Source organism: Myotis yumanensis, unplaced genomic scaffold (assembly GCF_028538775.1).
Source record: "Myotis yumanensis isolate MYYU_CA2020_CCGP unplaced genomic scaffold, mMyoYum1.0.hap1 SCAF_15, whole genome shotgun sequence".
NCBI lineage: Eukaryota > Metazoa > Chordata > Mammalia > Chiroptera > Vespertilionidae > Myotis > Myotis yumanensis.
Genome location: NW_027223766.1, coordinates 52215932 through 52243721, shown reverse-complemented (window position 1 = coordinate 52243721; position 27790 = coordinate 52215932). Strand labels below are relative to the sequence as shown.

Here is a 27790-nt window from a genome sequence, read left to right as displayed (position 1 = left end):
ATTGCATAATTGCCCTCGAGCCTGGGATTCCAGCTTGTTGCTGCTTCTCATTAATTGTTCTTTAGTTTAAACAGTGAGAACAGCCATCATTCCCCCCCCCCCCCCCCCCCCTTCTGAATGTAGCCTGCTCTGGCTGGAATGTTATGCTATGGTCAGGTAATTCCACGGCCAGGGCACAGGGAGCAGGTAATTCCACGGCCAGGGCACAGGGAGAGGCGGCCTCTGTCTCTTTAAGGGCCTCAGGCCAGGCCCGCAGTGGGGTGTGATGCGGTCAGGGCACTTCATGGAAGTTAAAGCGCCTCGGGTGCCTTTTCTCTGACACTTGTTTTTCTAGCGTCTGGGCAGCAGGCCCGCAGCGTCCCGCCCGAGGACAGGTGGCGGGTGGCGAGGATGGCAGAGCACCCTGAGTCCTCCCGCCCGGGTTTTTTCCATCTCCTGCCGCACTGCAGCTTCGGGAGCCCCCCCACCCCGGAATTCCAAGGCCAAGTCTTCATGGATCAGGGTGTCCCCCCCAAAATGTATACACACACTTTAAATGATGGTAGAGTCAGTGTTTATTCACATACACTTAATTTTTCAAAATTTAAAGGAATCTAGAGAAATGAATCATTTTTTCGGTTGGCGCCTGTTTTCAAACTGATGCCTATTCTGGCCCAGGCACTGCTGATAGCGCGAAGCAGTGGACCCACAAACATCAAGAATCATTTCGTGCTGTATCTGTGCGCCCCCGATTCATTGACTGTTGCTGGTTTTGTACCGTAAACTTTATCTTTTATGTATCTCCATAAAAAAGTCTAGTGGATAAATTTTCATTGTTCAAAGCTTAGTCTGGCTTCACCCATTATTTCAAATCAGTCAAACCTGAAAAGGAGTGAGAATTGAGTGAGCTACCTGTTAGAGGGTGTGCATTTTGGGGGGAACACCCTGTGCCCTAAAAAGATGTGTGCCACTGTGAGTGACTATAAAGGCAGTGTTTGTGCTTCCCCTGCGTTTTTAAACTCCCAGCAGCATTTTAGGATGAATTTTCTTTGTTCAAAGCTTCATCTGGCTGATTGAGCTATCTGCTGTGCAAGTGTGTGTACATGTTTTGGGGACACCCTGTATTTAGGGGACACTAGAAGCACCTGGTCTGTGGGTGTCCCTGAGGCCAGAGGGCTCAGAGGTGCCCCTGGACTTCTTGCTCCGAAGGGCCCAGGGCTTCTCCGGTCTTGGCCTTGCATGCCCGATGGACAGGCCTTGAGAAGTCCTTCTCTAGAGTGTGGATCTGAGAGGGGGGCTCTTTGACGAGACCCACCCTGAGAACTGGACTTGGCAGACGGGAGATGGCCCCCCACCTCAGGAGAAGGCAGGTTAAGCTCCCAGCTTTGTGCTTTCCCGACTCTCCCTGTAGCGATGTGCTCAGCAGGAAGCGGCATCCTGCAGTTGGCATGGCTCTGGCAGAACCCCGGGCTTGGTCCCCGCCTCGCCAAGCCTTGCAAGAACTTGGATGTCGCTTGCTCTGCCAAACAGGGAAGCCTTCTGCAAAGCTGCACAGCCTCAGAGAAACGCCAAGAGCCGCAGAGCAGTATGTGTTGTCCCCAAACCACCTTTGGTCCATGCGAAAGGGGAGATCTGTGGAAAGGAAAAGAAAATCATTGAATTACTGCATGTGCATTGTTTCTTTGTTTCTGGAAGTGTGTATGTTGGATGGGCTATTACTACTATTATTATTATTATTATTATTAGATTTTGTACCTTCCGAGCCAGCCTTGGCTAACTGGCTCAGCTGGCCATGACCCTGACTTGGGTTCTGAGAGGAGACCAGCCGCTCGGTGATGTGCGTATTGTGGGGACAGGGTGACGGCCCCAGGAGTCCCGCTGCGCCAGGTGGGTGGTGATCAGCCAGTCTCCCGCCGGTGGTTGAACACAGCGGGGAGCAGACGTCCGTGCTGAGTGTGAGCTGGCTTTGAGCAGAACCAGGACCGTGGGGTTGTGACCACGGCTCACAGAGGGAGTCAGGCTGGGCTGGGACCTGACATCGTCAGAGGGTGCTGTGGGCCCGCAGGGACCGAGGTTTTCGCTGTCCGGGTGTTACCTTTTGTTAAACAGAGTCATCCACTCATTTCGTGGGGCTCTCGTGAGGGTTCCAGGAGAAATGTGTAACGGACCTCTCAAGGGTCCTCAGTCTGCAGAAATGGGGTATTTGTTAACATGCCGTTTGCATGCCTTGACATGCACTCAGAAACCAAGCGCAAGTCCCATCTGTGCCTGATGTTCCTGGCGATTTCCTGTGTATACTCTGCCTTTACCATGTCACGCCGCTGCTCCGTTTGCCGCGTTAGTGCCCCCTGCGGAACATCAGAGCAGCTCTTCATTGCACGTCAGAGCGTCCCCTCACTGAGCATAGAGCCACCCTTCCTGGAATCTGGGTGCACGTCCCTCTCTACAGACAGAATCGCTCTCCCAGAGGGTGAGTGTTTCCTCGGGAACAAGGACCCGGCTCTGCACCCGGCTCACTCTCTGGGTCATGGCCAGCACTCAGTGCCCCTGCAGATCTGAGCTGCCCACGAGCGCCAGCCAGGGCGCCTTCCAGCCTAAGGAGCAGAGCGCTTGACTGGCATTGGCTTCACCTGTCATTCACTGAACAAGCCTGCAGGTGACTAGTTCTTCATACTTAGAGGGATCAACTCTGTGTTTTTCAGATGAAGTTCTTTGCCATCTTTAGCTGTGGGCGTGTTGCCTCATGGTCGCAATATGATGACCACAGCTCCGGACATCACATCTGTGTTCAAGGAAGAAAGATGGGGGAGTGCAGCCCCCTGCTCTCCACTTCCCTCGTCTGTCCCCTTACAACAACAACAGATCATTCCAGAAGCTTCCTAGAATATTTGCCCTTAATCTCCATGGTGATTTTCACTAGAGGGAATGCTGGGAGGTGAGTGACTATCTGTCTTTTTCTCCAGCCTTTATGGTCAGAGGCAAGTGTGGGAGGAGGAGACTGGGAGTGAGGAGTCCTCGGGTCGCAGCCAGCGCACCTGCCATACTTGGGTTGATACCCATGTCGGTGTGAACTCCTTCCACGGCTTTTACAGGGACCCTCTCTCCTCTTCTCCCCACCCTTCCAGGGTGGGTGTGTGTCACGCTCTAGGCTCCTGTTTTGGAAGGAAGATGCCCGCTCCCGGGACTGTGGGCACCTGGGCAGCGCAGTATGGCACTGGCTTGCATCTCATGGCTCAGAGCCTGACAGCCCATGGAATCGCCCAGGCCTGGCTCCCCCACTCACTCTCTCTGCTTCTGAGCTACTGATCTGTGCCTCAGGGCCCCCACCTGCGGGACTGAGGGGAGGCCTCTGCCTCCCTCGCAGGCGGCTGTGAGGACAGAGTGATGCCCAGTGGCCCGTGCTTGGCTTGGCGCGGCTCCCACAGCCAGCGCCTCCGCTGCAGGGGAGGCGGAGAAACAACAATCATAGGGAGAGATGCTCACAGGAGCCCAGCTCAGATCCGAGCTGCTTCTGCATGAATCAAACCAGGTCCTCTCCGCAGGGGAGGCGGGAGGAGGCCCTATTACTACATGCACCTCTCAGCGGAGGGTCCAGAGGAACTCCCTCGGGGTCTGGGTCCAACCAGGCTGGTGGCACCCGGGTCTTCGTGTTCAAGCGACTCTCTGAGTCATGCAGAGGGAGTCTGGTGTTTCTCCAGTTCCCTTTCCCTGTGCAGTGTGCATCCCAGGCGAAAGCTTCCTGTTAATTTCTTTCATTTTTCTTTTCACATCTTCATTGTGTTGTGTTCTCCCCGAAGCTTCCCGGGATGATTTCCCTGACCCTTCGTTCCCTTCATCTTTCCACGGCAGAGAGGCGAGAGGGCAGGATCAGGGACGGGAGCGGCTCAGGTCTCCCCCATCCCGTCTCCCTTCATCTGAGGCTGCAGATCGAGGGCGATCGTGACGCCCCGACCTTGGCTTTCACTCTGACAGCACGAGATCCTTTTCATCTTCTCTCTGATGCGGGAACCTGGGCTTCTGAGGCTTTCGGGGGAAGATGGGAAGCACCTTTTGGTGTCTATTCTAGTGAAGATGAAGGCTGGGCACACGAATGATCTTGTTTTCCTAGCGGATGCCCGATCTTTCCCAGGAGCCAGTGGGTGGGCCCAGGAAACGCAGAGAAACCCACTCCGACCTTGAGGACAGGCTGCCCACGTGGGTGCTAGAGAATGCCTTCTCCTTGGGCTGGCGCTGGGCTTCAATGACAGCCGCCAGCCAGACAGCAAACCCCTCGTCCTCCCGGGTGCCTTTCTCCAGACTCCTTGGACCCATGTCAGAAACGCACTTGGTTTTGGCCAAGTGTAAGCCTGCAGCTCTGAGATGCAGAGGCTTAGGGCCAGGACCTGGCTTTCAGGATCGCAATTCGCACTCGGTTCATTTTGATGACGTGAGTGTGAGCACAATCAGAGCATTTCGACTACGTGCGCGGCGATACCCATGAGGGTTCACAACACAAATCTAGAGATTTTCATGGTTTTGTGGCTTTGGGTGGATTTTGTAGCTCAAACCAAAACATACGGGAGACCCACTGCATCCCAGCTTTCATTCAGATCCCTTTTATGTGTGAGATGACATGATGGTTAACTCATTGATTCATTCTTTCAGCATGCATTTACTGAGCACCTACTATGCGCCTGCATAATGTTTGGTCCTCACACACTCTTCTGAGTAGATCATTCATTTCCCTCATTTTCTAGAGATAGAAATGGAGGCTCGGAGATGTCACTCTCAAGGCCAAACAGCCTGTCATGTTGCAGAGTCGGCAGATGGGTGAGCGTTTCTCACTCTAGAGTCTACCCATAGCACCCCCTTCTTGGCCTCCCCAGCCCGATGCAGCCCACACGACAGTTATTCCCATCATGAATGATGGATTAAGCTGGATACTCAGAGACTGTATATCCACAGCAGCAACACCCCCTTAATTATTTCCTGTCTCTTTCCATTCCTTCGTTCATCAATCCAGCCATCCATCCACCCATCCACCCACCCATCTACGCATCCATTCACAAAGAGAGCCATGCCAGGCAGGGAGAAGCAGAGTCCAAAGTTAGAAGTAGTTGGTCTATTGGACTTGCATGTTTTTGTCTTCCTCACTTCCTCATCTGTGAAATGGGAATTACTACAGCAACAATGATAGCCTCCTGGTTAGGCTCTTGTGAAGGTTAAATGAGGTGATACATTTAAAGCTGTTAGACCATGCAAAGCTCTGGCCCTTGGTGATGATCATGATATCATTACTATGTATTATTATTATAATCTCATATATGTGGCTGGGACTTACGAAGAGAGGTTGTCAGGCCAAGGACATGGAATTTATAGACCAGGAGACCTGATTAGTTTTGGACTTGGGTGACAGTTGTGTGGAATGCGGGTCAAATGTAGCTTTCATTTCTCTAGTCCTGGTCAGAGATTGTGCTGAGCCAACAAGGCAGAACCGGAATCGCTTCTCAGGGACACATTTAACCTCCAAAGCCCTGGGGAGGGACCGTGTAGTAACAGCATCGTGTTTGTCGGATAGAAACAATCTTACTTCTGCATTAAAATAGGTCCCCGGGGACTTCCTCCTCCCGAAGGTGACACAGTCACTCCTTGCTCCCTCACTCCCCCTGAGCGGATGGCACAGATCGTTCAGTGAAGCCGAGCCTCAGTTCGTTCTCAGACATCAGCACTCGGTGCTCATCTGGTTTCTTAGGGTCTCGGGGAGATCATTCCTTTACTCCGCTCATTTACAGAATGCCTACCACCTGCCAAGCCCTGGGCTGCAGGCTGCGAGGCAAAGCTGAGCAGCAGTGGGCAGACTCCTTGTCCTCGTGAAATTGAAGCCTTGTGAGGAACACGGGCTGTGCATGGGAACTGTGGCAGGGAGCCTGGCACATAGTAGGTCCCCAGGAGTGCGCCATTCCCCTCTCCACTGCTTGCTAGTTCAGCGGTGCTGTCTGTCTGTGAGCCACGCCAGCATTGGCAGAGCCTTCTCCATGACCCTCAACTAAATCTGTGGCTGCGCAGGGTTTTGTTGGGTTGGCTGGTTGGTTACATGTTGAGCAAAAGAGGAAGGAAGGGTGCCAAGGTCCCCCTTGTACTTGTGGCTCTGTGCTGTTGCTCGGCAATGTCGAGGTAGTAGACTTCTCTCTCGTTTCCATGTTTGTCATTGTTCCAGTGATTGTTGCTGATTCTCTCCCCAAACAGAGGGTTTCAGCTCCACTGCCCTGTCCCCGAGTCCCGGTGGAGTAAACATGTAATGAATCACTTTGGTGGCAGTTTTGAAAATAAACATGCCTTGGGGTGACTAATTCGCCATTTTATCTGTGTGTGTCCTGCCTCCCAGGTGCGATGGAGGAGTTCAGAAGGTCACTTCTTTTGGTTTGGTTTTCATTTCCTCATTTTGATCCTTGTAGTAAAGGTGCCAACACTTGAGTGTCTCCCTCCGCAGCACTGAATTCACACACAAACTCACGTTTCCCAGCTCCTTGGAGAACTGTTTTTTGGAATCAGTATGAGTAAAAAAATTTATAAAGATGATTTGAGTCAGAGAGACTAAATCCCAGATGCTTTCTCAGCCACCAGCTCTCTGTTGCTCAGAGGCGATGAGAGGCACGGCTCTTACTGCCTGGCGAATGGTAGACCATGAACCATATTCCCACCTCACACAGCTCCACACACACACTGCTGTCTGCAGGGAGGGCCTGGTGGGGTCGTTCTGTTTCCCTAAATGCAAGACTCAGGCAGCATCCGACTCCCACGGGTAGCTCCTGTCCGGTGGTAACCCACCCTCAGGTTAAACCATGAGATGACACAGGCATGTCCTCCCGGAACCATCGCCTGGCCCTCGGACTGGTCAGTGGCAGTGCATTAACATCGATCCGTTTCCAAAACTCCATTGCCGTCCTTCCTTTACCGAATCTCAGAGCCCACGACAGCGATCAGCCCGTCCCCCGGGAGCGGGGACTCCGCTGCACGGCGAGGCCCTTGGACACAAGACGGATTGCTGGGGATTCATTACTCAGGGGAATTGGAGAATTGAAGAGCTATTACTTTTTACATTCTGCTGTCGGTGGAGTGCCGGGCATAATGTCCTGGCTACCCTCCAGAATCACTTCATTTTGATTGTTTCTCTCTCCTCATTTTATTTTGTTCTGTCTTTGATGGTGGAGGTTAGGGGAAGATAACATAGTGGATAAATATATTGATTCTCTATCTGAAAAGTAGAACCTGAGTCCCAGCTACACACAATCACTTGGCATTTCAAAACCTGTTGAAAGGGGATGGCCAATAGCATCTCCATGAGGGATGTTGAATGCACCTGCACATAATAGGTGCTCAATAAATATGTGTTAAGAAAATGAAATATTAAACATAGAAACACACGTGCACATACAGTGTCGTATGAAGAGAGGTCCCAGGACAGTGTCCGGCATGCAGCAGAGGGTGCGTGCGTTCCTAGTTTCAGGAGAGGCCCTGCCGTGCGATGGCTGATGTGCTTTATGGCCACACCGTTCCCGGGAGGCATGTAGCTGGAGCACACGATGCGCACCCAGCAGAGGAGTTAGGGTTAAATTAGAGAGAGTAGCCGCGAAGCACAGAGAGAGCCTGAACCAAAGCAAGTCCTTCCCCTTTTGTTAAAATACAGCGCCCCAAGCACAGGGTCGGGGATCTCTTGATGACGTCCAGTCAGAGGGAAGCCCCATGTGCTCTCTTTGCCAATACGATGTCCTCTTCTAATGTCGTATGGCTTTTCCTTTAGGGCTGAAGGTGAGCCTGGTGCATGGGGCCACACAGCGCGGGGGGACTGGAGTGGGATTCAGGATCGGGAAAGCCGAGGCTCACCCCCCGTGGCACCATCCGTGACTGGTTACTTACCCCTCCAGCCTCCTTTATTGTCCTCTGTGCTGTGGGCTTCCCGCATGCAGACCACACGGGGCCACTGTGACATGACAGTGGACCATCCATGGGACGGGGCTGTGTAACCTGGGAGAATAGCATCTCCGTGCTGGCCCTCAACAGCGATTTCCATGGATACGCACTCTGGACAAGCTGCCTGGTAGAGCTCCCCGTGGACAGATGAAAGCCTTCCAAGGCGCATGACATCATCTCATTTCCATGAAAGCTAATTGAGGTCTGTGTTTTGTAAGGCTAATGGTCCGGGGAGAGGCGGCCCGAGTCAAGCGAATGTGAAGCCACTTGTTTTCTCAGGTACCAATTACTGAACAGAAGTCCCCTCTGTTGCTGATGACCTGTTTGCACGGTGACCTCTCCCGCCTGCCCACGAAGTCTCTGTGGCAGTGACAGGGGAAGAATCTCACTGCACTGGAAGAGATGAGATGCTCATGAGTCAGATGCCGCTCTCAGGAAGCTTGGTGTTAGTCATCGCCATTTCATCAAGAGCCAACCCAGGATGTGCTTCGGGCCGCTGTGTGCCAGGCTCTGGGGAGGCACAGGCTCAAGGGAAAGAAGGTGGCCCCCCTGGTTAGTGGGGGCGTGGGGAGAAGATCTGAAACAAAATTGTCAATGTTACTAGAGTACCCACAATTCCACATAAAGTATATATGGGGTGAGGAGGGGTGGGGGGGGGGGGGAAGAAGGGGGAGAGAGAGAGAGAGAGAGAGAAATACAGTTTTGAACTATGTTTGTGTGTGTCACCAATATACATCTCTGATACCTAGATTAGCTTTGGGGTGAAAAGATGAGGACAGGATGCATGAAATAAGGTTTAAGACCCAAATAAAATAGTTTCAATGGTCAATTACTTAATGTAAACTAATTATCTCTCACAAAGCAAGGATAATCTATGGTGAATGTATAACAGAAGGTCTAAGAAAGCTGGTAACTTGTTTAGGTCGATTTTTGAACCATGCCTGGAATCCAGTATGTAGTTATCTATTGAGTTAGTTAATGAATTAATTAGTGGTTATATTGCATTCTCAATCTCTTATAGCTGGTCTTTTAAATATTTTGTCTACAGAAAAATGTGAACTTTCCCAAAACTACTGTCTTTATGAGATAAAAACTTTCCAACCCTATGTGATTCTTCATTTAATTTCCATTTGAAATCCAAGGGATATGCAAGATTTATAGCTAATTTTCAATCATTACAGGCATATTTTCCGTTATGTCGTCGAGCCTAGTTATAACTTGCGCTAATCACAATAGCTGGATAGCTGGATCATCCGTTACCTTTTCTTTTAAGAATGGGTCATGTTTTCATATTTCCTCTCACTTTGAACAGTTTTGGACTCTGTCTTAGTTATTGTGAATGTTGTGTTGTAGAGGCTGGATTCTATAACATTCTTCTAATGAATGTGTTTTGTTGTTGTTACTTGTTGGTTTGCTGTCGTGGACAATTAACTTGATTGAATTCAAACAGCAACCTCTGCCCTTTGGGCAGCACTTTGAATGTGAGTTCAGTTATTTTATCCTCAGTCCAGCTCTTGGGGTCTGCCTGCCCCACCCACTTGTGGTTGGGGCTCAGCCAGAGGTTTGGACAGAAGGCAGATGTGGAATGTGTGGCTTCCCTCTCAGCTTCTTTCCTCTCTTGGTTTCTCCCTCACTTTGCAGAGGTTGAAGTGGCCCTGAATTCTGTCCTCTTGTCTTTTGGGTCCAAAATACTCTAGTCTTTTATGGGCTGGTTGCCCTGTCCTAATGCTAAAGCCGTAGAAACAGGGGCAACTTGAAGTAGAGTTAGGAGGAATCAGCATTTAGCTGGTACTTGAAAGCACTCAAAATGCTTCTTCCTTTTACTATATTTCCAACCGTTGTCCACAGTTTTGCCAGGGAAGCAGAGTTCCAAGAACTCCTGGGGAATCCGCAGGATCCTGGCCTCGAGTAGACGCCACGTTGCCTCTGTCTCTGAGATGAGAGGTGTGGGATTGGAGGAGCTCATGACTTGAGAGCCCTTGAGTAATACTCCTAAAAGGCTGTGATAATAGAACTGTGCGTCTGAATTGCCTCTTATTCTTAGGATGTCAAAGTGCTTTACAAGCATGAATTGCTTGAAGCCTTTTGGGTTAATGAATGTGAGCAGATTTCCCAGGAAGAGAAGGTGCCTATTTCTGTACTTTCGGTGCTTTTCACAGGTGAGCGCACGGAGCCACCAATAAGCTCTTCACCTGTTAGCTGACTCTGGCATGGGCACAGCACCCGCCTTGCCGGACTGTGACCGGCTCTTCAGTCAGAACGAGCACATCAGTGACTCAGGGATCCTGGTGTTCACGTGGGTGGGAGCGTTAGTGCGTCCGTGTATCGGAGGAAGGTCAGGTGTGTGCCTGGCACGTGCTCTGCGGTGATGACATGTTTCCTCCCAGCGCCTCCATCAGCAGGCCCCCCTTCGCTCTGTGCTGCTGGGAGGTGGGTCTGACCTCCATCTGACAGCTCAGGACACTGAGGCTCCAAGCGGCTAAGCTGCTTGCCTTGGGTCTCCCGGCTAGGAAGTAGCCGAGCTGGGATTGTAACTCCTCCATCTGACCCCTATGCCTCTCTTCTTCTCCGCCAATGTCATTACCCAACATGACTGTGTTTTCCCCCATTCCTAAATTCCCGAGGAATGTAGCACCTTCATCAGCGGTAGAGCTCATCACAGACCCGCTGCCTTGTGGTAGGAGCTCAGTGTTGGCGGTTAGCGGAGATGAAGGTAGACTGTCGGGAGTCAGAATGTGGGGGCCCTGCCAAACAAGCCCTGCACTTGGACTTCACCCTGCCTCCCGTCCCGTCCCATCTGCCGGCGGTAATCTTCAGCACCCAGCGGCCCAGGGGGCAAGGGGAAGGGTCCCCCATCCTCCCTGCACACCCCTTGGGCAGACACTGTGGCAAACACATGGTCACATGTTACTCTCCCCAAATCCCTCTCAGGTTGTTCTCCTCTACCTTCTACAGAACCGGAAACTGGCACTTATGAACATTAAAAGATGTCCCCCAGGTGGCACAGCCCTTAAAAACGTCACCGGCGTGTTTAACTCCATGTCAGGTCCCTGCGCTCTCACACGGGTTAGAAAGCCACATCCAATGGGACCGAGGCCAGCCCTGTCTGGACAGAGCGGCCCTGAGTGGACACGCTGTGCAAGGCTTTCCTGTGCCAGGTGGACACATGGCTGCTGAGCTGGCGGTGGAGGCTATTGTGCCTCTCCATCCGTGTCGTGTCAGCAGAATACAGGGTGCCCTTCCCCCTGCGCCGCCCTGGCCTCTGCAGGCCCGGCGGGTACGGACGGCCTTGCCCGGAGACAAGCCCAGAGGTGCCCCTTGTGGTTCTGATTTCCATGTTGATCCTAGTTTTTCATGAAGCCGAGATCCCCTCCTGGGTCTCAGTCTTTGATTTCCCGAGGTTGATGTGAAGGGGACACAGACCACACTGCCATGTGCATTTCATGGAAGGCCACTCTCCCGGCATGGGGTCTCCGGCGAGGCCGCAGACACGTTGACCCCCGCTGTTCCCCTCAAATGCATGTGCCCCCACACGATTCTGTGGGCGGGCGGCATCTCCAGTGGCATTGCCGTCACCCCTCACATCCCAGGAACAAGGCGCATCACGGAGGAGACAGTGTGGACTTGTCCTCCTGAGAAATGGGGGGCAGGAGCGGGGGAACCACACCCGAGTGATTTTTCTACCAGGTCAGGTGCGTTGGCCTCCCCGGGTGCTGTCCAGGGACCCTCTCTTCTTGTGAACCCAAGCTCCACTCCATCACCAAGGGCACTGCTCGTGCTGTCTGCCCTCCCCAGGCCCAGTCGTCACCTCTAAGACAAGCTTGAAGTTCAGTGCTCCCTCTCCATCACATTGGGCGAAGGCGAAGGGCCCCAGCTCATCTCTTTGACAACATGGTTATTACAAAGTGGGACTCTGGCAGCCCCACCCCCTTGTACGGCGGGGCATGCGGGTGGTCCTGGATGGCGTCCTCCAAGGGTCAGGAAATGCAGGGCGTTAGCAGCGACTAGCCCTGGCCACCACGCAGTGTGTACGGGTGCCTGGAAGTATGTGAGCACTCCAGCCTCCCCCCGCCCCCCCCCCCCCCCCCCCCGCCCCTTCAGCCAGATGGCTGGAGCCGCTGCCTGGAATCCAGGGGGAATCAGATTGGAGGTCCCCTCCCCTCCAGTTTTCAAGCAAAAGGCTCACTGTGACTTCACAAGGTCGCCTTGAGAGTGGACCATGAGGCAATGTGTGATCTTCAACCACCTGTTTCAACTCCCCTGTGTGGGTTTATGCAGAAACGTTTGCCGTGGCCTTAATTCTCATGGAGAGATCAAGGCCTGGTGAGATAAGGCAGCTGAAGATCCCCCAAACCTCCCAGACGCTCCACATAAGCTGCTGCTGCTGCTGCTGTTGCATTGATACACAATGTTTGATATTGTGATGTCATTATTGCATTTTAATAAGGGATGCAGCCATGTTGTCACTGTATTTGGAAACAGTAGTGATACTGCAGAGCTAAGCAGCACTCCTATGCGAGGGTAACACTCTAAGCATCCCACGCGGTGGTCATCCACCCGAGGAACCAGACTCAGGCCCCAACGGTTTGACTCAGTGGATAGAGCGTCGGCCTGTGGACTGAAGGGTCCCAGGTTCGATTCTGGTCTAGGGCACATGCCTAGGTTGCCGGGCGTGCAGGAGGCAGCGATCAATGACTCTCTCTCATTGTTGATATTTCTGTCTCTCTCTCTCCCTTCCTCTCTGAAATCACTAAAAATATAAATATATATTTAAAAAAAAGAACCAGGCTTAGGTGGTAACCCCTTTCATATACCGTGAACAGGTTCAGAGATGATTGGCTTCCCAGCTGCTAGTGCAGTGTCCTAATAGCTCTGTGCTTCTGGGCCAGTGAATGGCGTCTATAAGCTTCCGGTTGCTCATCTATCAAATGGGAATGATTGCCACGACCTTGACCTGGGAAAGGGTAGAGCAGAGTCATGGACAGGGCAGACACTCAATCGGTGTCACTTTTTAAAAATGTTTTATTTTTAGCTTTTCTGGTTATTCTTGCGCCCAAAGAAAAGGCAGGCTCAGAACTGAATAAGTCCAAGCGCTTGAGAAACCACATTAGATTCCTATTTAGGCAGCAATTTATTTCTTTTCTTGGGGGAAGAAAAATTATACACTTGCTTCTAAAATATGAAGAGGGTGGTTATGATTCACGCACACATGATTCAGAGAGGAAGCGGGAGCTAGCACACAGCTCAGCTAAGCTCACCTAATAATACTCCGTCCTTGGAACTGACGCTGGTCGGAGGTGGGGCTGGGTACCCAGCATTGGAGCAAAGACCCCCGAGGGCAGGTCGGCTGCTGCGTGGACCTGGTGCCGGGGCCCCAGCAGGAGAGGCGGCTGTCCCCTGCAGCCCACCTGCCCAGGGTGGGTGCTTCCAGGCCATCCACAGCTCTTCTTCCCTCCGCCTACTTGGTTTCCAAGTTTGATTGATTTCTGGAAGTGGTGCCTGGAGCCAGGCTTCCTCCTCTCTGCCAGGGCTTCTTGCAGTAGCTCCTAACCGTGTCCCAGCCCGTAACATCTCCCCTCTCCAGCACACCTGTTCTCTGTCCTTATGGAAGAGGCTTCTTCAAGCATCAGTCACCCACGCGTGCAGTTGAGAAGAAAGGCCATAGACTTGGGCAGTTGACGTTTTTTCACCACGAGACCCTCAGCCACCTGGCCTTGCTGAGCTGGCTTTGACTTACATTTCTTTTATGAGGATTAAGTGCTATGTACCAGCTAACACAGGTCCTGGAACACAGTAAGTCATCCGTACGTGTTGTTTGCTCTCCAGTGGCTCTTTGTTGCTGGAAGAATCAGACCTCAGTGCATTATCACGTTCTGGGCCTTCCACATCTGTCCTCCTTGCACATCTGTCCGCCACCTTCGACCATCTGTGCACAGCCCGCTGCCTCCCCACCTCCTGCCTCAGTGTTCTGTCTGATTTGGAACGTTGCCCTCAGAGTTCCTAACACTGATGCTTGGATGGATACTGTTCCATGGTCTTTCCATCCCACGTCCCTTTTGATTGGGTACCTGGACGTTTCAAGACAATCAAGGTCTTCTGGGACCCTGTCACCCCCATGAAATCGAAGCAACTGATGCCACAGCCTAGACTACTGTATCTGATTCGAGGGACATCCATCAGAAACTGTGTGTGCTCACATTGTGTTAGATCCTCTCACGGTGGCTGTGGATCTGAGCCAGGGGTGGTCGCCGACCTTAAGGGGTTTACACCCTAATGGGAGATGAGGATCCACACCTCAGTCTGTGCCACGGAGAACGAGAGAGGCACCCAGACTGGGTGGGGAAGGGTGGAATAAGGAGGAGAGCACACCTGGCTTGGAGGTCATGGTCAAAGACCTCAAGAAAGACATGATAGGAGAGACTATCGCTGGAGAATAGGTGCCCCTTCAGCGGGGACACCTGGAGCCACCTGCCAGCCCCACCTGCAAGCTCCCCGGCTGGGTATGGAGACGCCCACTGAGTTCTGCTTGAAGTCCTGACCCCCTGAATTGGGAGCAACAAGATCCTCATTGCTTTCCTCCTGGAGTCTCAGGGTGGAATGTCATGCATCACTGTTTCGTTATCACTACTGAGGCTCATGCTGAATAGGACCCCCCTCCCCCCCGTGTTCTGAGCCTTAGACCTGGTGTGTGCCGAGTGGTGTGTGCCGAGTGACTCACAGCAGGGAGACACTGCCAGGGGTTTGCCATCTGCATAACCCTTCCTCCAGAAACGCTGCCATGGCTGGAATGTGACGCTTTTCGGTGCAGTGGCCGCAGGGTTTCAGTTATAGAAGGTGAGCGCGTGCTGGAGGCCGCTGGGAACATCGTGCCTGCAGGCAACAATACTGAGCTGTGCAGGGAACACTGGGTCAGAGGAGGCTTCCCGTGTTCAATGTTCTTACCACAAAGAAGAAGAAAAGTACAAAATAAGTCCACGAAGTACCAGGAGAAAACAAAGCGTGGGCACAGAGGGAGTATCGACCTATGAACCAGGAGGTCACGGTTCGATTCCCAGTCCGGGCACATGCCCGTGTTGCGGGCTCCATCCCCAGTGGGGGGCGTGCAGGAGGCAGCTGATCCGTGATTCTCTCTCATTATTGATGCTTCTGTCTCCTTCTCCCTTCCTCTCTGAAAGCAATAAAAACATTTAAAAAAGGAAGTGCACAGACGCCAGACCAGAGCAGCCCCGAGTGCCGTGCGCACAGCTGGCAGCCAGTGTCCGGTCGGGCAGCAGTGGAGGTGCTGGCGAGGGAGAGGGAGCCGTAGGTGGGCCTGCTGCAGAGGCGGCCCTTGGGAGCAGAGGGACAGAGTCAGTCAGTGGCTGCTCAGTGGCTCCCGCTGTCATTCACACCTGGACGCTGGAGAGTAATCAGCTTTCCAGGGCCGTGTCCTCTTCATTACCTCTTTGCACTAATTTGAGGCTCTGTCCTTCTGTCCCGGCACTTAAGTCCCTGAGGATCTGCAAAGGCAGCTCTGGCTCCCCCTCGGGACTGTGTCCTTTGTCGCCGTCACCGCAGGTGGCTACAGGAAGGCCTGTGGGGCATGAGGAAGGGCCCGGCCAGGTGCATCCTGGGGCCCTTTGCTTCGAGCCAGGTGTCCTGCGAGGCCCTTTGCTCACGGCCACAGAGCTCCCCAACGCAGCTCCAGGTCCGTAAGAAATGCGGGTGTTTCTCTGCGGGTCGAACCCCTTCAGCGGGACACCTGCCTCCTCGGGGGAAGGTGAGCTAAGGTCGGGATCACTGGCCACAGCATCCGGCCCAGGACAGGTCCGCTGTGCCTGTCACTCACCAGGATTGTTTGAGGACGGGGTTGTGACACAGTGGAGGGTGGGCCTGAGAGGAGGATGGGAAAACAGAGGCTGCCCAGTCCCTTCATCCCTGGGCTCGCGTGTCCACTGCTAGCACAGAATCGGACATGAATGAGAGATCTTCCCTATCCTCCCCCCCCCCCCCCCCCCCGTCCGTCCCTCCCTCTGACACACACACCAGGGCCAGACACTAAAAGGCACTCAGTAACCATGTGTAACGTGCTACCTGGTACGTGAGCAGCGTGGGTGTCCGTGGTGCCCGCGCTTACCCAGGTCGAGCGGCCTGAGTTCCCGGAATGGGGAGGCCTCCTGTGAGGACCCAGAAGTGATGGGCGAGTTTGCTCTCACAGCTTCACGTCCAAGTGTATCCCCGGAGCTGAGGTTTCCTGCCTGTGAGTCCATTTGTCACCAGGCTCTCGAGGAAGGAGATGCCTTCGGTCGTTATCTCTTTAGGAAGATGCTGCCTTCGATGGAGCGGCTGGCGTCCTTGCCCGTCCCAGGCCCCGCTGCTGTGTCAGCCGGTGAGAAAGCGCGTTTCTTTCTTTTTGCTGAAGGCTGGGAAATGGATGTGCACACGCCCCCGGGGCCACTGTTTGGCTGAGAGCCCGGGCTGCTAAACAGATGGGCTCCTTTCAAGCCCGCGGCTGTCACTGACCGGGAAGAAGGCAATGAGTGCTGTGTGCCTCCTGTGGGCTCGCTCGTGATTTTCAAGGTTCTGCCACGGCAGGCTCCCGCCTCAGGTGGGCCTTGCTGAGGAGGCAACTGAGGCTCAGAGGGTTCCCATCAGGGAGGGCAGAGAGGCTTTCTCTACTAGACACGCGTAGGAGGAATCGTCACGTCAAAGGCTCTGAGAAGTCCTGCAGTCCTGGCAGCTGGGGATCCCAGTTCCCCCCGCGTTCTGGTGCACGTGGGAACTTTTGACACAACACCAGCTAATACCTCATATACACGCGTGTCCAGGCTCGTCGTGTCATACATGCTCCATCCTGTGATTCAGGAGGACTCTTCTTTTGGGCCCCAGACATTTTGTGAGTTTTTGGAATTTCCACGTGGCTCGCAGAGCACACTGCGCCGTGCAGTCCCATCGGAGGTGTCGACATGCTGGGTGGTTTAGTTTCTGCCGTCACCAAACTTGAGACGGTCAACCGCAGATAGTCTGCCCGTGTTTCCCCTTCATCAGAGACAGTTCCTCATACACCCCGGGGACGGGGCGTGTAAGGGTCCGGGATTGGGAGTTGTCTGAGGTAGGGAGGTTCCCGCCCCGAAGTGCAGAGTGAGCCTGGGAAGCCCAAGGGAACAAAAGGGTCACGCGGCCTTGGAGGGTAGTGAGCGCCCTGTCTGGGACGGGGTTCCGCCAGGCTGAGCAACAACGTGCTGAGGAGGTAAAGGGGATTCCTCTGGCAGCTTCTTCCACGTCGGGGGTTCTGCCGGAGAGTAGGCGGCTGACCTACTTTGCCTGACTCATTTCTCCTTCTCCTCCTCCTCTCATTCTTCCCTTCCTCCCACTCCCATCCGAAGGCAGTGGGTAGAGGGTGAGCCTGGGATAAAGTATGGGAAACACTGGGCCCTTAGCCTATGGCAGTGGTCTGCAAACTGCGGCTCTCGAGCCACATGCGGCTCTTTGGCCCCTTCAGTGTGGCTCTTCCACAAAATACCGGCTCTTCCACAAAATACCGACTTCTGTGCATGGGCCATGAAGTTTCAATCGCACTGTACGTGCGCACCCACACGTGGTATTTTGTGGAAGAGCCACACTGAAGGGGCCAAAGAGCCGCATGTGGCTCGCGAGCTGCGGTTTGCCAACCACTGGCCTATGGGAATGACTGGGCTTCTGGTCTACCACCCAGTCCCAGTCCCTGGAACTGCTTCTGCTCCCCTCAATATTCCAGAACGGAGAGTGGGCAGCCTGCCAGTCCACACAGGGTCCACGTGCGTGGCACTGATTTGCCTTATGTCAGCAGCATCATTCCCCAAATCAAGCTGTCACTCCCCACCCCAGGGTTGGGTCTGCAGGCAGATGCACAGAGCCATCCCTCTGGGGTCCCTGAACAGGCTGATTTCTATGAACACCATGGCTCCCCTTGCCTCACACCGTGAGCTGCTGTTCCAGGTCACCTGAGGCCTGGAGGTGCGGGAAGGCAGTAGTAAGATGTGACATGTAAGGTGAGCAGATTTAATGTGAAATCATCCAGAGGAGGACTGCTATTTTTAGCAGCATCCTTCTGGCTAGAAGTGAACCCGCATACCCTTGAAAACCCAGTCGGGGCCTCCTCCCTCCTCGGGGCCTTTCCTCTGTGCGGACCCGAGGAGACCCCAGCCTGGGAGGGGGAGGGCCACGCCTTGACCCCTCTGGGCCCGGCAGGTGCTGCCCAGTGGCATCTTCCCATGTTGCAGCAGCTCCCTTGACGTCACGCAGTTCTGGAGAGCCAGCTGCAGAACCTGGTCTCCCTCTGGGTCTGAGTCTGGGAGCCGAGGGAGAGGCGCAGCCGGGTTCGTGTGCAGGAGAGAGCCCCCTCCTGGCCAAGGCTATGGAGGCACTGGAGGCCGGGGTGCACCTCCTTAGGCTGTGAGCACCGATGCCGATGCCGGGCCCAGAGGGGCAGGACGCCTTCCTGCCAGGCACATCGGGGCTGCGATGGGCAAGGGTGGCAGGGCCAGGCTCTCTGAGGCCGGAAGACCCCCGCGGGTGGGGTCTTCAGAGCAGAAGGTTCCAGGGACGTGAGCTCCGAGGCCACTCCTGGAGGTGCCCTGTACGAGGTGCAGACGATCTGTAGAGTTTAAACCAGGGGTGGGGAACGTCTGGCTCTCGGACCGAATAAGGCCTGCGAAACCATTTGGTCTGGCCCTGCCAAGGCATGAGGGGTGAGTTAGTGACATGTTTGACCCAGTACTGCAGGCTAATTTTTAAGCCGATAGTTTGTATGGCCTGTGAATGGTGTTATAAATATCCACATGGCCTGGGCAGGAAGAGTTTCCCCTCCCCTGCTAAACCAAGAACAGAACCCAAGGAGGGGTGGGGGCGGGCGGCCCGGAAGTCAGAACGAAGACAGTAAAACCGCACAGCCCATGTGTGACATCTTTGCTTTGCCTTCACTGGGCTGTCGGATGTGTGAGGAGCATCATTAAAGCGTGCGTGGTGTCGGAGGCCACATGGTTTTGATTGAGGTGAAACTCACATTCCATCACATTTGATGGTGCGATTGTGACATTTAGCACATTCGCCATGTTGTGCCGCCACCAGCTCTGTCTAGTGCCAAACATTTCGTCTCTCCGAAGGACGCCCCGGGCTGTTAGCTGTCACTCACGGGGACCTCTCCCCACGGGCCCTGGAAGCCACAAGTGCCTATCTTTATTTTTTTTTTTTTAAGTATATATATTACTAATTTCAGAGAGGAAGGGAGAGGGAGAGACAGAAACATCAATGATGAGAGAGAATCATGGATCGGCTGCCTCTTGCATGCCCCACATTGGGTCAAGCCCGCAACCTGGACATGTGCCCTGACCGGGAATCGAACCGTGACCTCCTGGGTCAGAGGTCGATGCTCAACCACTGAGCCACGCCAGCCGGGCCCACAAGCGCTTATCTGTAGGGATTTACTTGGTCTGGAGATTTCATAAGAATGGACTCCCACCCACAACGCATGTCCTTTGTGTCTGGCTACTTCCGTGTAGCATCATGTTTTCCAGATTCATCCGTGTTGTGGGATGGATTTTGCACACGGACCTTTCGGCCAGAGTTCTGGGAAACGTGTCATCAGTCATAGAGCCGGGCTGTGTGGGGTCACGGCTGCCTGTGGAATCCGAGTGCACGCACTGCGCATTCAGCCCCCGGGCAGCTCAGGACGGGCTGGGGAGGTGGCTCACTCACCACTCTGCTCTGCAACAAGCGGACTGCGCACCGGCTCGGGCATAGGTTAGCTGGGGCCTGGGACCCGTTAGCCAAGGAACCTCTGTTTCGCATGTTTAGTTTGTTTCCTTGGACCCCTACTTATGCCACTGAAGGAGCCATATGGGTCCCAGGGATGAGAGAGGGGCATGCGTGCCGTTTGCAGCAGGAGCAGCAGCAGCAGGTGCTGCCTGGGGACGGAGTGAGGGGCGAGGCAGCACCCTTGTTTCAGGCGAGGAGGCATGCTCTGCTAGTGCGTCTGCTCCTGCGGCTGGAAGCTGAGGCTCGGGGAGTAAGCTCCCTGTTCGCAGGTGATACTGCTCCTGCACACAGCATAGCACAGCGTGGCCCTAAAATGCAGGCCTGGGGCTGCGTGAGTGTCTAGAGCAGTGATGGCGAACCTATGACACACGTGTCAGAGGTGACATGCAAACTCATTTTTTTGGTTGGTTTTTCTTTGTTAAATGGCATGTAAATATATAAAATAAATATCAAAAATATAAATCTTTTGTTTTACTATGGTTGCAAATATCAAAAAATTTCTATATGTGACACAGCACCAGAGTTAAGTTAGGGTTTTTCAAAATGCTGACACGCCGAGCTCTACAGGTTCTCCATCACTGGTCTAGAGAGCACTCCCGCCTGGAGAGTCACACCAAGTGGCCGCACGTGAAGGGCTCTGAGAAGTCCTGCAGGAGCGAGAAATGACATTTATTTAAATGAGATGGTTACATTCCAAACCTTATTTGAATGCGTGACATTCAGTATGAGAGGTGTTTCTCATCTATCATCTATCTATATACTCTGTCTATTCATCTATCATCTATCTGTTTAACTATCTATCATCTCTCTCTCTCTATCCATCCATCTACCTACCATCTGTCTATCCATTTATCATCTATTCACATTTCTATCTTTCATCTATCTATCAATCAATCATTTATTGCGTAATTCCCAAACTTACATGCCAAGAGGTTCTCTGGGGGAGAGACACCTGTTAAAGAACCTGTTCACCCAGCCAGCATGGCTCAGTGGTGGAGCGTCAACCTCTGAACCAGGAGGTCATAGGCAGGAGGCAGTCATTCAATGATTCTCTCTCATCATTGATATTTCTATCTCTTTCCCTCTCCCTTCCTCTCTGAAATCATTAAAAAATATATTTATTTAAAAAAAGGACCTGTTCAGAATGCAATCTGGGAAGCCATTTCCGATTCCCTCCCAGGGGACTGGAGGGGGGATAAAGAGGGGAGAGACGCTGGCGTGGGCGGGGGGGTGGACCAGCACTCAGCACCTGTCCCCTGCTTGTGCCAGGACTGTATTGAGCTCATCGCACCCCCACCCACTAGGCCCATTGTACCTGGAAGCTGGGAAGGTGTTAAGGGGCTTGCCCAAGGTCACAAGGCGGAAGGTGGCAGGATTCAAACGCACATCTGTCCAAAGCAGGGTCCTGGCCCCAGAAGGCTCAGAAAACTCGCACGTGAGTGGACAGTAGGGCCGCTTGGCTCTGGGACTTCACAGAGAAGGTGAGGGAGGTGGACAGGCTGACTGGGAGTGTTGGTGGCAACCTTGAGTTTCACAAGGCCTGGGCACAGGCAGCAAACACAGGATGTATTCAGTGCCTGCTTTAAAATGCAGCCCCTCCCTGCTCCCCTCCAACTGTTGGCTTCATTCACACTCTAGTGTGAATTACTCTAATTAGCTAATGTCTTCACACATAGCAAAGTGCTGCTTAGGCTTCTGGCCTAGACAGCTCCCTGAAGCAGGCCTGGAGGTACAAGTTGGGAGGAGAAGCTAGCGTTGGGTGGGAGGGGCTCCTGGGCCGGGGCCAGAGGAGGAGAGAACAGTTTGCAGAGACAGTTGCAAAGACAGGAAAGGCAAACATTTATTTAAATGAGATGGTTACATTCCAAACCTTATTTGAATGCGTGACATTCAGTATGAGAGGCGTTTCTCATCTATCATCTATCTATATACTCTGTCTATCCATCTATCATTTATCTGTTTAACTATCATCTCTCTATCCATCCATCTACCTACCAACTGTCTATCCATGTATCATCTATTCACATTTCTATCTATCATCTATCAATCAATCATTTATCCATCCATCCATCATCTGTCTATCTCTTTATCTATCTATTCATCTATCATCTACCTGTCTATCTATCCATCCTTCGTTGTCCTTGACCACAGAGTACAGGGCCTGAGCCTCCTGGGTGTGAGTGCTGAGAGTTGGGGGCTGGGAGGCTAGAGGGAGGGACAGAGAAACAGACCCTGTGAGGCCTGGCCCAGCTCAGGTGGGCCGCTCAGAAAGCCTGGTTGTGCTCTCCCCTCTCCCCTCCCCCAGCCAGCCCCCTGCTGTCTGCGCAGCTGTCTGTGTGACCTGTCCCCACTCCCATTCCAGAGTGTCACTCAGCACTGTGCCTGCTTCTACGTGCCCGGCTCCATGGCTCGTGTTTACCTGGTGCTTGCACTTCCCAGTGCTCGGCCTGCAAGGGTGTGGGCCTTCGGGGCGGTCTCCATCGCCCGCTCCCACTCACAGGTGGGGAGCGCGTGGCCCCCCTCGTGGTCCTGTGACAGGCTTCCTGCCAAGTCCCCTGTAGTCCTTACCGTCCTCTAACAATTATGTGTTGTCGTGTTTCCCTTTCTCCAACTCCTGTCTTGCTCATTCATGGCTCCCCGATTCATTCATGTCTCCCTACTGCCCAGTGTGGCTGCTGACACGGACCGGCCTCCAGTTAATATTAGTATTTGCTGAGTGACCGAAGCCAGTGGTCTCATTATGCCCACGGAGCTCTCTGGGCAGCCTTTGCTGAGACAGTTGTAGAGGGAAGAGTATTTTTAAAAATTGAAAAGCATGAACTCATGATTAATTCATGCCCCCAGCTAGGTTGTTCATTGTCATTTCACAAAGATTAAGGTTTGAAGGTTTCTTCTTCAGGTTTGCTGTATGTTACACTTGCAGGGACCACCGATCCTAGGCCCTGCCAGGCCCTGTGAGGTCCTGTCCCTCTGGGGCCCTCCTGTAACTGGACGATCAATGGGTCCGCCTGCCTGTCACTACTTGAGCCAACGAAGCAGAGACAGGGTTGAATCATACATGAGCGTTTATTCCAGTCCTGCCGGCAGCGTGGGAGCAGCAGGCCATCCACAGAAATCTGCTTGCACCCCCATAAGCCAGCTGCTTACATTGCATAGAAGGATGAAGATTACCTGGGAAGTAGGCAAAGGGCGTGCCAATTGGGCAGTTTACAGGTCTGCAGATTTGCAAAGGCCTGCAGGTGTGCAGAGGCTGGGGATCTTCAAAGGGCTGGCGGCTCTGGTTTCTGCAACAAGGTTGTTCATCTTTCCATGATCACAGGCAGTCCCGATGGGGAGGGGGGCCGCACTTCCAGGTGAGCTCCCAGGTCCCACGTGCAACTCCCACCAGGTTAGGATGCGCCTTCTTTACTCAGAACAAAACAATCCCGGTTAACAGAGCATGATTATATTTTTTTACAATTCTAGCTGGCCCCCACCATTCTATTTCTGCCTCTGTCACTCCTTCTGAGCCGTGCATCCCCAGGTCCCCAGCACGGCCCTGGCTCCCCCTCTCCTCCTCCTCGCTGGCCGAGGACCCAGTGCGGTCCCTGCAGTTGCGATCGGCCACGTCATTTACTAGCCGTGTGGCCATGAGCATCCGCTTCCTCCCACAGAAGCACGGACGTGTTTACAACCCTCTGTGAGGCTGGGTTTTGAAGATGAAGTGAAATAAAATGATGAGGTACCAGTCTGGTAGCTGTCCCCAAGGGTTGTCCCCTCCCGCAGGCCTCCCTGCCCCTTCACACAGGTTAGCCCTCCCCTCCTGAACCTGTCCTTTCTCTAGGACTCAGCTCGGTCACGTGTGGGGCTCTGTCTGGGGGCCAGGCGTCAGCTGCCCCAGGGACACGGCAGCCCAGGTGCTTGGAGCCTGCCCTCCTGGCGGTGACTGGGGGAGGGAGACAGAAATTAAGCCATAATCCCAGGGGGTGGCTTACGGTCCAGAAATAATAAAGAGGGTGATGTGCTGGAAAGGAACTAAGGGAGGTGAGAGGCTTGCTGTGGAAATGACCTTGAGCCAAGACCAGGAGGGACAGTGAGGACCAGCTCTGGGGCATCTATGGAGAGAGCTTCGGAGGTACCCGGGTGACCCGGGCCCCGGGGTGAGGAGCAGTGAGGAGCCCGAAGCCGCTTCCCCTGAAACAGCTCAGGGTGCATGCTTTCCTCTGGGCTCCCGGCCCCAGACAGGCTCTGCAGGTCCTGGTCCCACCTCCCTCTCTGCCCCACTTGGCTTCCCATACTGGGGGAGAAGCTGGCAGTGCCGGCTCAGAGACCGTGTGCGTGGTCCCGTGGGACCACAGACGCAGGCTGAGTCACGTGGCACTTGGGGAGTTAATGACAGATGCATGCGAGCGAGATCGCCAGAAAGTGCCTTGGCCCCGGCACCGGCAGAGAGCGCGTGGCTGATGCCAGCCTGACTCACTGGGTGGCGACCTGGCGGCTTCCTCTCACCTCCTCTCCTGTTTAGGCCTGGGCTCGGCTCCGGGAGGATAAATAGAGCCTTCCTGCCCACGGCCCAGCAGCTCCCGCGGCCCCTGTGGTATCCAGGGGGCAGGCGTGATGGATGGCGCCGCCTTCACCCGCCTTCCCTCCGCACACAGAGGACAGCAGAGCCGCTGGTGTGGAAGTGAGGGCGGCGTGGTTATTTCAGTCTCACAGCCCAAACGAACGGGGCCAGGCCCAGAGCTGGGCCGGCTTTGCATTTGCTGGGATAGAGGAGTAACAGTCACTCATGCCTGCGGGCCTTGCTCTGCATTGTTTCTGCTCATCCTTCCTCTGCTCGTCCCACGGATGTGATGCAGGTGCCGCGTCCTGCTTTTGTCCAACTCAGCGGCTGCCCTCCTTTCGGGACCCGGCCTCCTACCCTGCTTCCAGGACGCCATGTGGTCAGGGCTGTTGGGGGTACACTCGTGGGGGGGCCTGTGCAGGGGGCTGCGGCAGCACCCGTGAGGAAGGGCTTCCTGTGGAAGCTGCCTTCTACCTGTGAGCCTGGGGACGCCTCCGTGGGGAGGTGACAGGTGGGCCGTCCAGGTGGGTGTGTTAGCTCTGCGCCCTCTTCGTAAAGTGAGTGCTGATGCGTGTGAGGATCGACACGCTGGTTTTCATTTGACTTTTGAAGGCCACACACTTTGAAGGCTGATGTTCTAAGACAGTGGTTCTCAACCTTGGCTGCACATGAGAATCACCTGGGAATCTTTTTAAAATCCTGATTTCTGGGCCTCATCCTCCAGAAATTCTGTTTCTTTGTTATGGGGTGGGGCCACAACATTAGTAACAAAGAAACAGAATTTCCGGAGGATGAGGCCCAGAAATCAGGATTTTAGAAAGATTCCCGGGTGATTCTAATGTGCAGCCGAGGTTGAGAACCACTGCTCTCAGAGAAAAACGACATTTTAAACTTTAAAAGAAAACATGCCTGTCAGACCTGGATGCCAAGCAGTGTCTCAGGGAGGGTTGGGATCATGGTATTTCTCCAAAATAGTCCTTAATATTTTTAACAACTTTCCTCCGAGGCAACGGAAAATGTTCTAAAACATGTTAGGAAGCGTGAATAACGGATTGAACAGTTTAGAAATATTGCAAGGAAAAGCACCCATAATTCTTCAATGCTAATGGACGTGGATCCAGGCCTCCAGAACTCTAGGACGCCACAGTGAGGAAGGGAAGCCTGATGCGTTGGGTCCCGCTTTAGAATTAGGGTGTCTGGGCCCCAGTCCTGGCCCTCCCAGGGTGAGCTGTGTGGCAGCAAGCAGGTCACTCCATCTCGCAGTCCCTCCCTAGAAAAGGAGTGGGAGTGATGACGTCCAGCGGGCCCGCCGAGGCCCGTTCGTGGGCCACGCTCACCCACCCGCATGGGCGCTGCTGGGTTTCCTGTTCTGGAAGCTCGGGCTCAGTGTGGCGGACGGGACCTCACGCTGTACATTTCTCTCTTGCCTTTCAGGTAATGAACCAAGAAGATCATGTCTGAAGTACAAGGAACGGTAGAGTTTTCTGTGGAGCTCCATAAGTTCCATAACGTGGATCTGTTCCACAGAGGGTGAGTGTCTCTGCCTGGAGTGTGTGTGGGGGCCGGGGGGCGGGGAGGTAGGGAGGACAGGTTCCAGGACATTCTGGGTTAATGAAGACAGCATTTTCATCATTTTCCCTGCCAAGTGGGAAGCCCAAGCCTTTCGTGTCCTTAAAGATAAACCGTATACTGAGAGACTGGACAATGCTACTTTCTCCCACCCCCTCTCTCCGTAGTCGATCTGTCCATGGACGCTGCCAGTCCGTGTTAAAGGAAAGTGAACTCATTGGAAATGAAGCGTGTGCAGTTCTGATAAAAAGGTGTTTGTGGGCTCAATGCTGATAGGGTGTCTTTCCAAACCACTCGTCGTAAAACCTGGACCCAGCTCTCTCAAAAGTGGAGAATTTACACCATCCTCCTTAAAGACATAATGAAAATATAGTTGCTCTCAGTGTTTGAGGGGGTACTCTGAATTTGGCATTTTCCGTGCAAGATCTCAATACATCTTCATCGTAGACTTATAGCTCTCAAGGTCATTGCACATAATAGCAAGGCCGCAGCGTGGTTAGGGGCAGCATCTAAACACAGACCCGTCTGTGTCCTCACAGGCCTGCATTCCTTCCCCATGACACAGGCCAGGAAACGTTCGTTTACAGAAACCGAACGTGTGAGGTGCGCACATTAACGGCAGAGCAGTAGCACCTGTCGGCTTGTTGCTGCGTAACAAATGACTCTAAACCTGGTGGCTAAGATACTAGCTTTGGGTTGAGCTCGGGATCCCGAGCGTAGGCGAATCGAGTTGCCTAGGGCGTAGCAGGACGTTCTGGTGACTTGTCCAGAACACCAGGAGACCGAGGTGCCATCGGCAAAGGAGGTCGAGAGGAGAGGACAGAAATAGAACTTACTCAGCAAGCCTGGGTGCTGGTCTTCCAGATCTACACGGACTGGGGAGGCATCGCGTGTAGCCAGGCTCAGCCCTGGAATCTAGCATCGAATTAGGCTCAATGAAAGCCAGAATCACACAACATATTCATAACTCATTTATGCCTGTTATGGCACGGTGAGCCGTCATTGCTGGTGGTGTTAGCTGAATGGGAACTAAGATCTGTCCTTGAAAATGAATTCGCATTTCATGTTCTATCTTAACTCCGACGAGGCTCTCCATGGAACCGATTTCCCTTCTGAGTGAAGTTTTCCAGCCAAGGTTCAGATCCGTCTTCTGTCTCTACAGCGTCACTGAGAGGATTGTCCGCTCAGCGGTGTTCGATGGTTTTGTGGATAAACTGGGCCCTGTCCACAGAGCACTGTGCAAAGGCCCTCCGGTCAGTGTGATCAGAGCTGATGCGAAAGGTCAGATGCTCAGAAACGTGAGGATCGAACCCTCCTTGAAGCAACACCCCTACCTTTCCCACCAGAGGGAAGAGGGTTGAGTTTAGGTCAGGTGATTCCCGGAAGAAGCTGCCATCCGCGTGTATGCCCCGACGTTAGCCATCGCTGGCAGGACAGCAAGCTCCCTGTGAAATTTGCTAAGCAGCCCTGACCAGCCTTAATAGACTCTGAAATATGATTACCTTGGCTCGACAGAGATCAATTAATTGATTCGTCTGCTGTCAGAAATGATCTTTTTATTCTTCCACTTCTTTTAGTGAAGTCTGCTGGTCCTTGTGCCCTCCCCACTTGGGAGAAGGAGTGAGGGTTAGACGTGGTTGAGGGCCACGCCGGGTGGTCAGCTTGCAGAGTGGGAGAATGGGGAGGTCAGCAAGCAGGTGGACTAAAGGCCAACAGCGCCAGGGCCTTGACAGGACCTGTTTGCAAAGACAGTGCCCCCCTCTCCCCCCATGGATAGCCAGTGGGTAGCACTTTCACACCGGAAGCCATTGGTCTAACGCTCGATTTCAGTCACATGACTTCCCACTGGTGCAAACCAAGCCATTCTCTCTATTTTTGCTGAAATCAGTGTGACAGGACTGTTACCACCTGCCTTTCCATCCGGCACCAGGGGTAGAGGTCGGCTCAGTGATTTCTAAGAGGCATTCTTTCTCT

At 53.5% G+C, this 27790-nt stretch overlaps 1 protein-coding gene across 2 annotated transcripts in view; it reads left to right on the top strand.

The window, feature by feature from the left end:
* FAM135B (family with sequence similarity 135 member B) overlaps positions 1–27790 on the top strand; it is an 88716-nt gene that overhangs the window by 12332 nt on the left and 48594 nt on the right. For both annotated transcript variants that reach the window (XM_070392403.1, XM_070392402.1), the window contains exon 2: positions 25682–25777. In XM_070392403.1, coding sequence (XP_070248504.1) covers positions 25701–25777 — 77 coding nt within the window. In that variant the 5' untranslated portion in view covers positions 25682–25700. The remainder of the gene's footprint in view (positions 1–25681; positions 25778–27790) is intronic.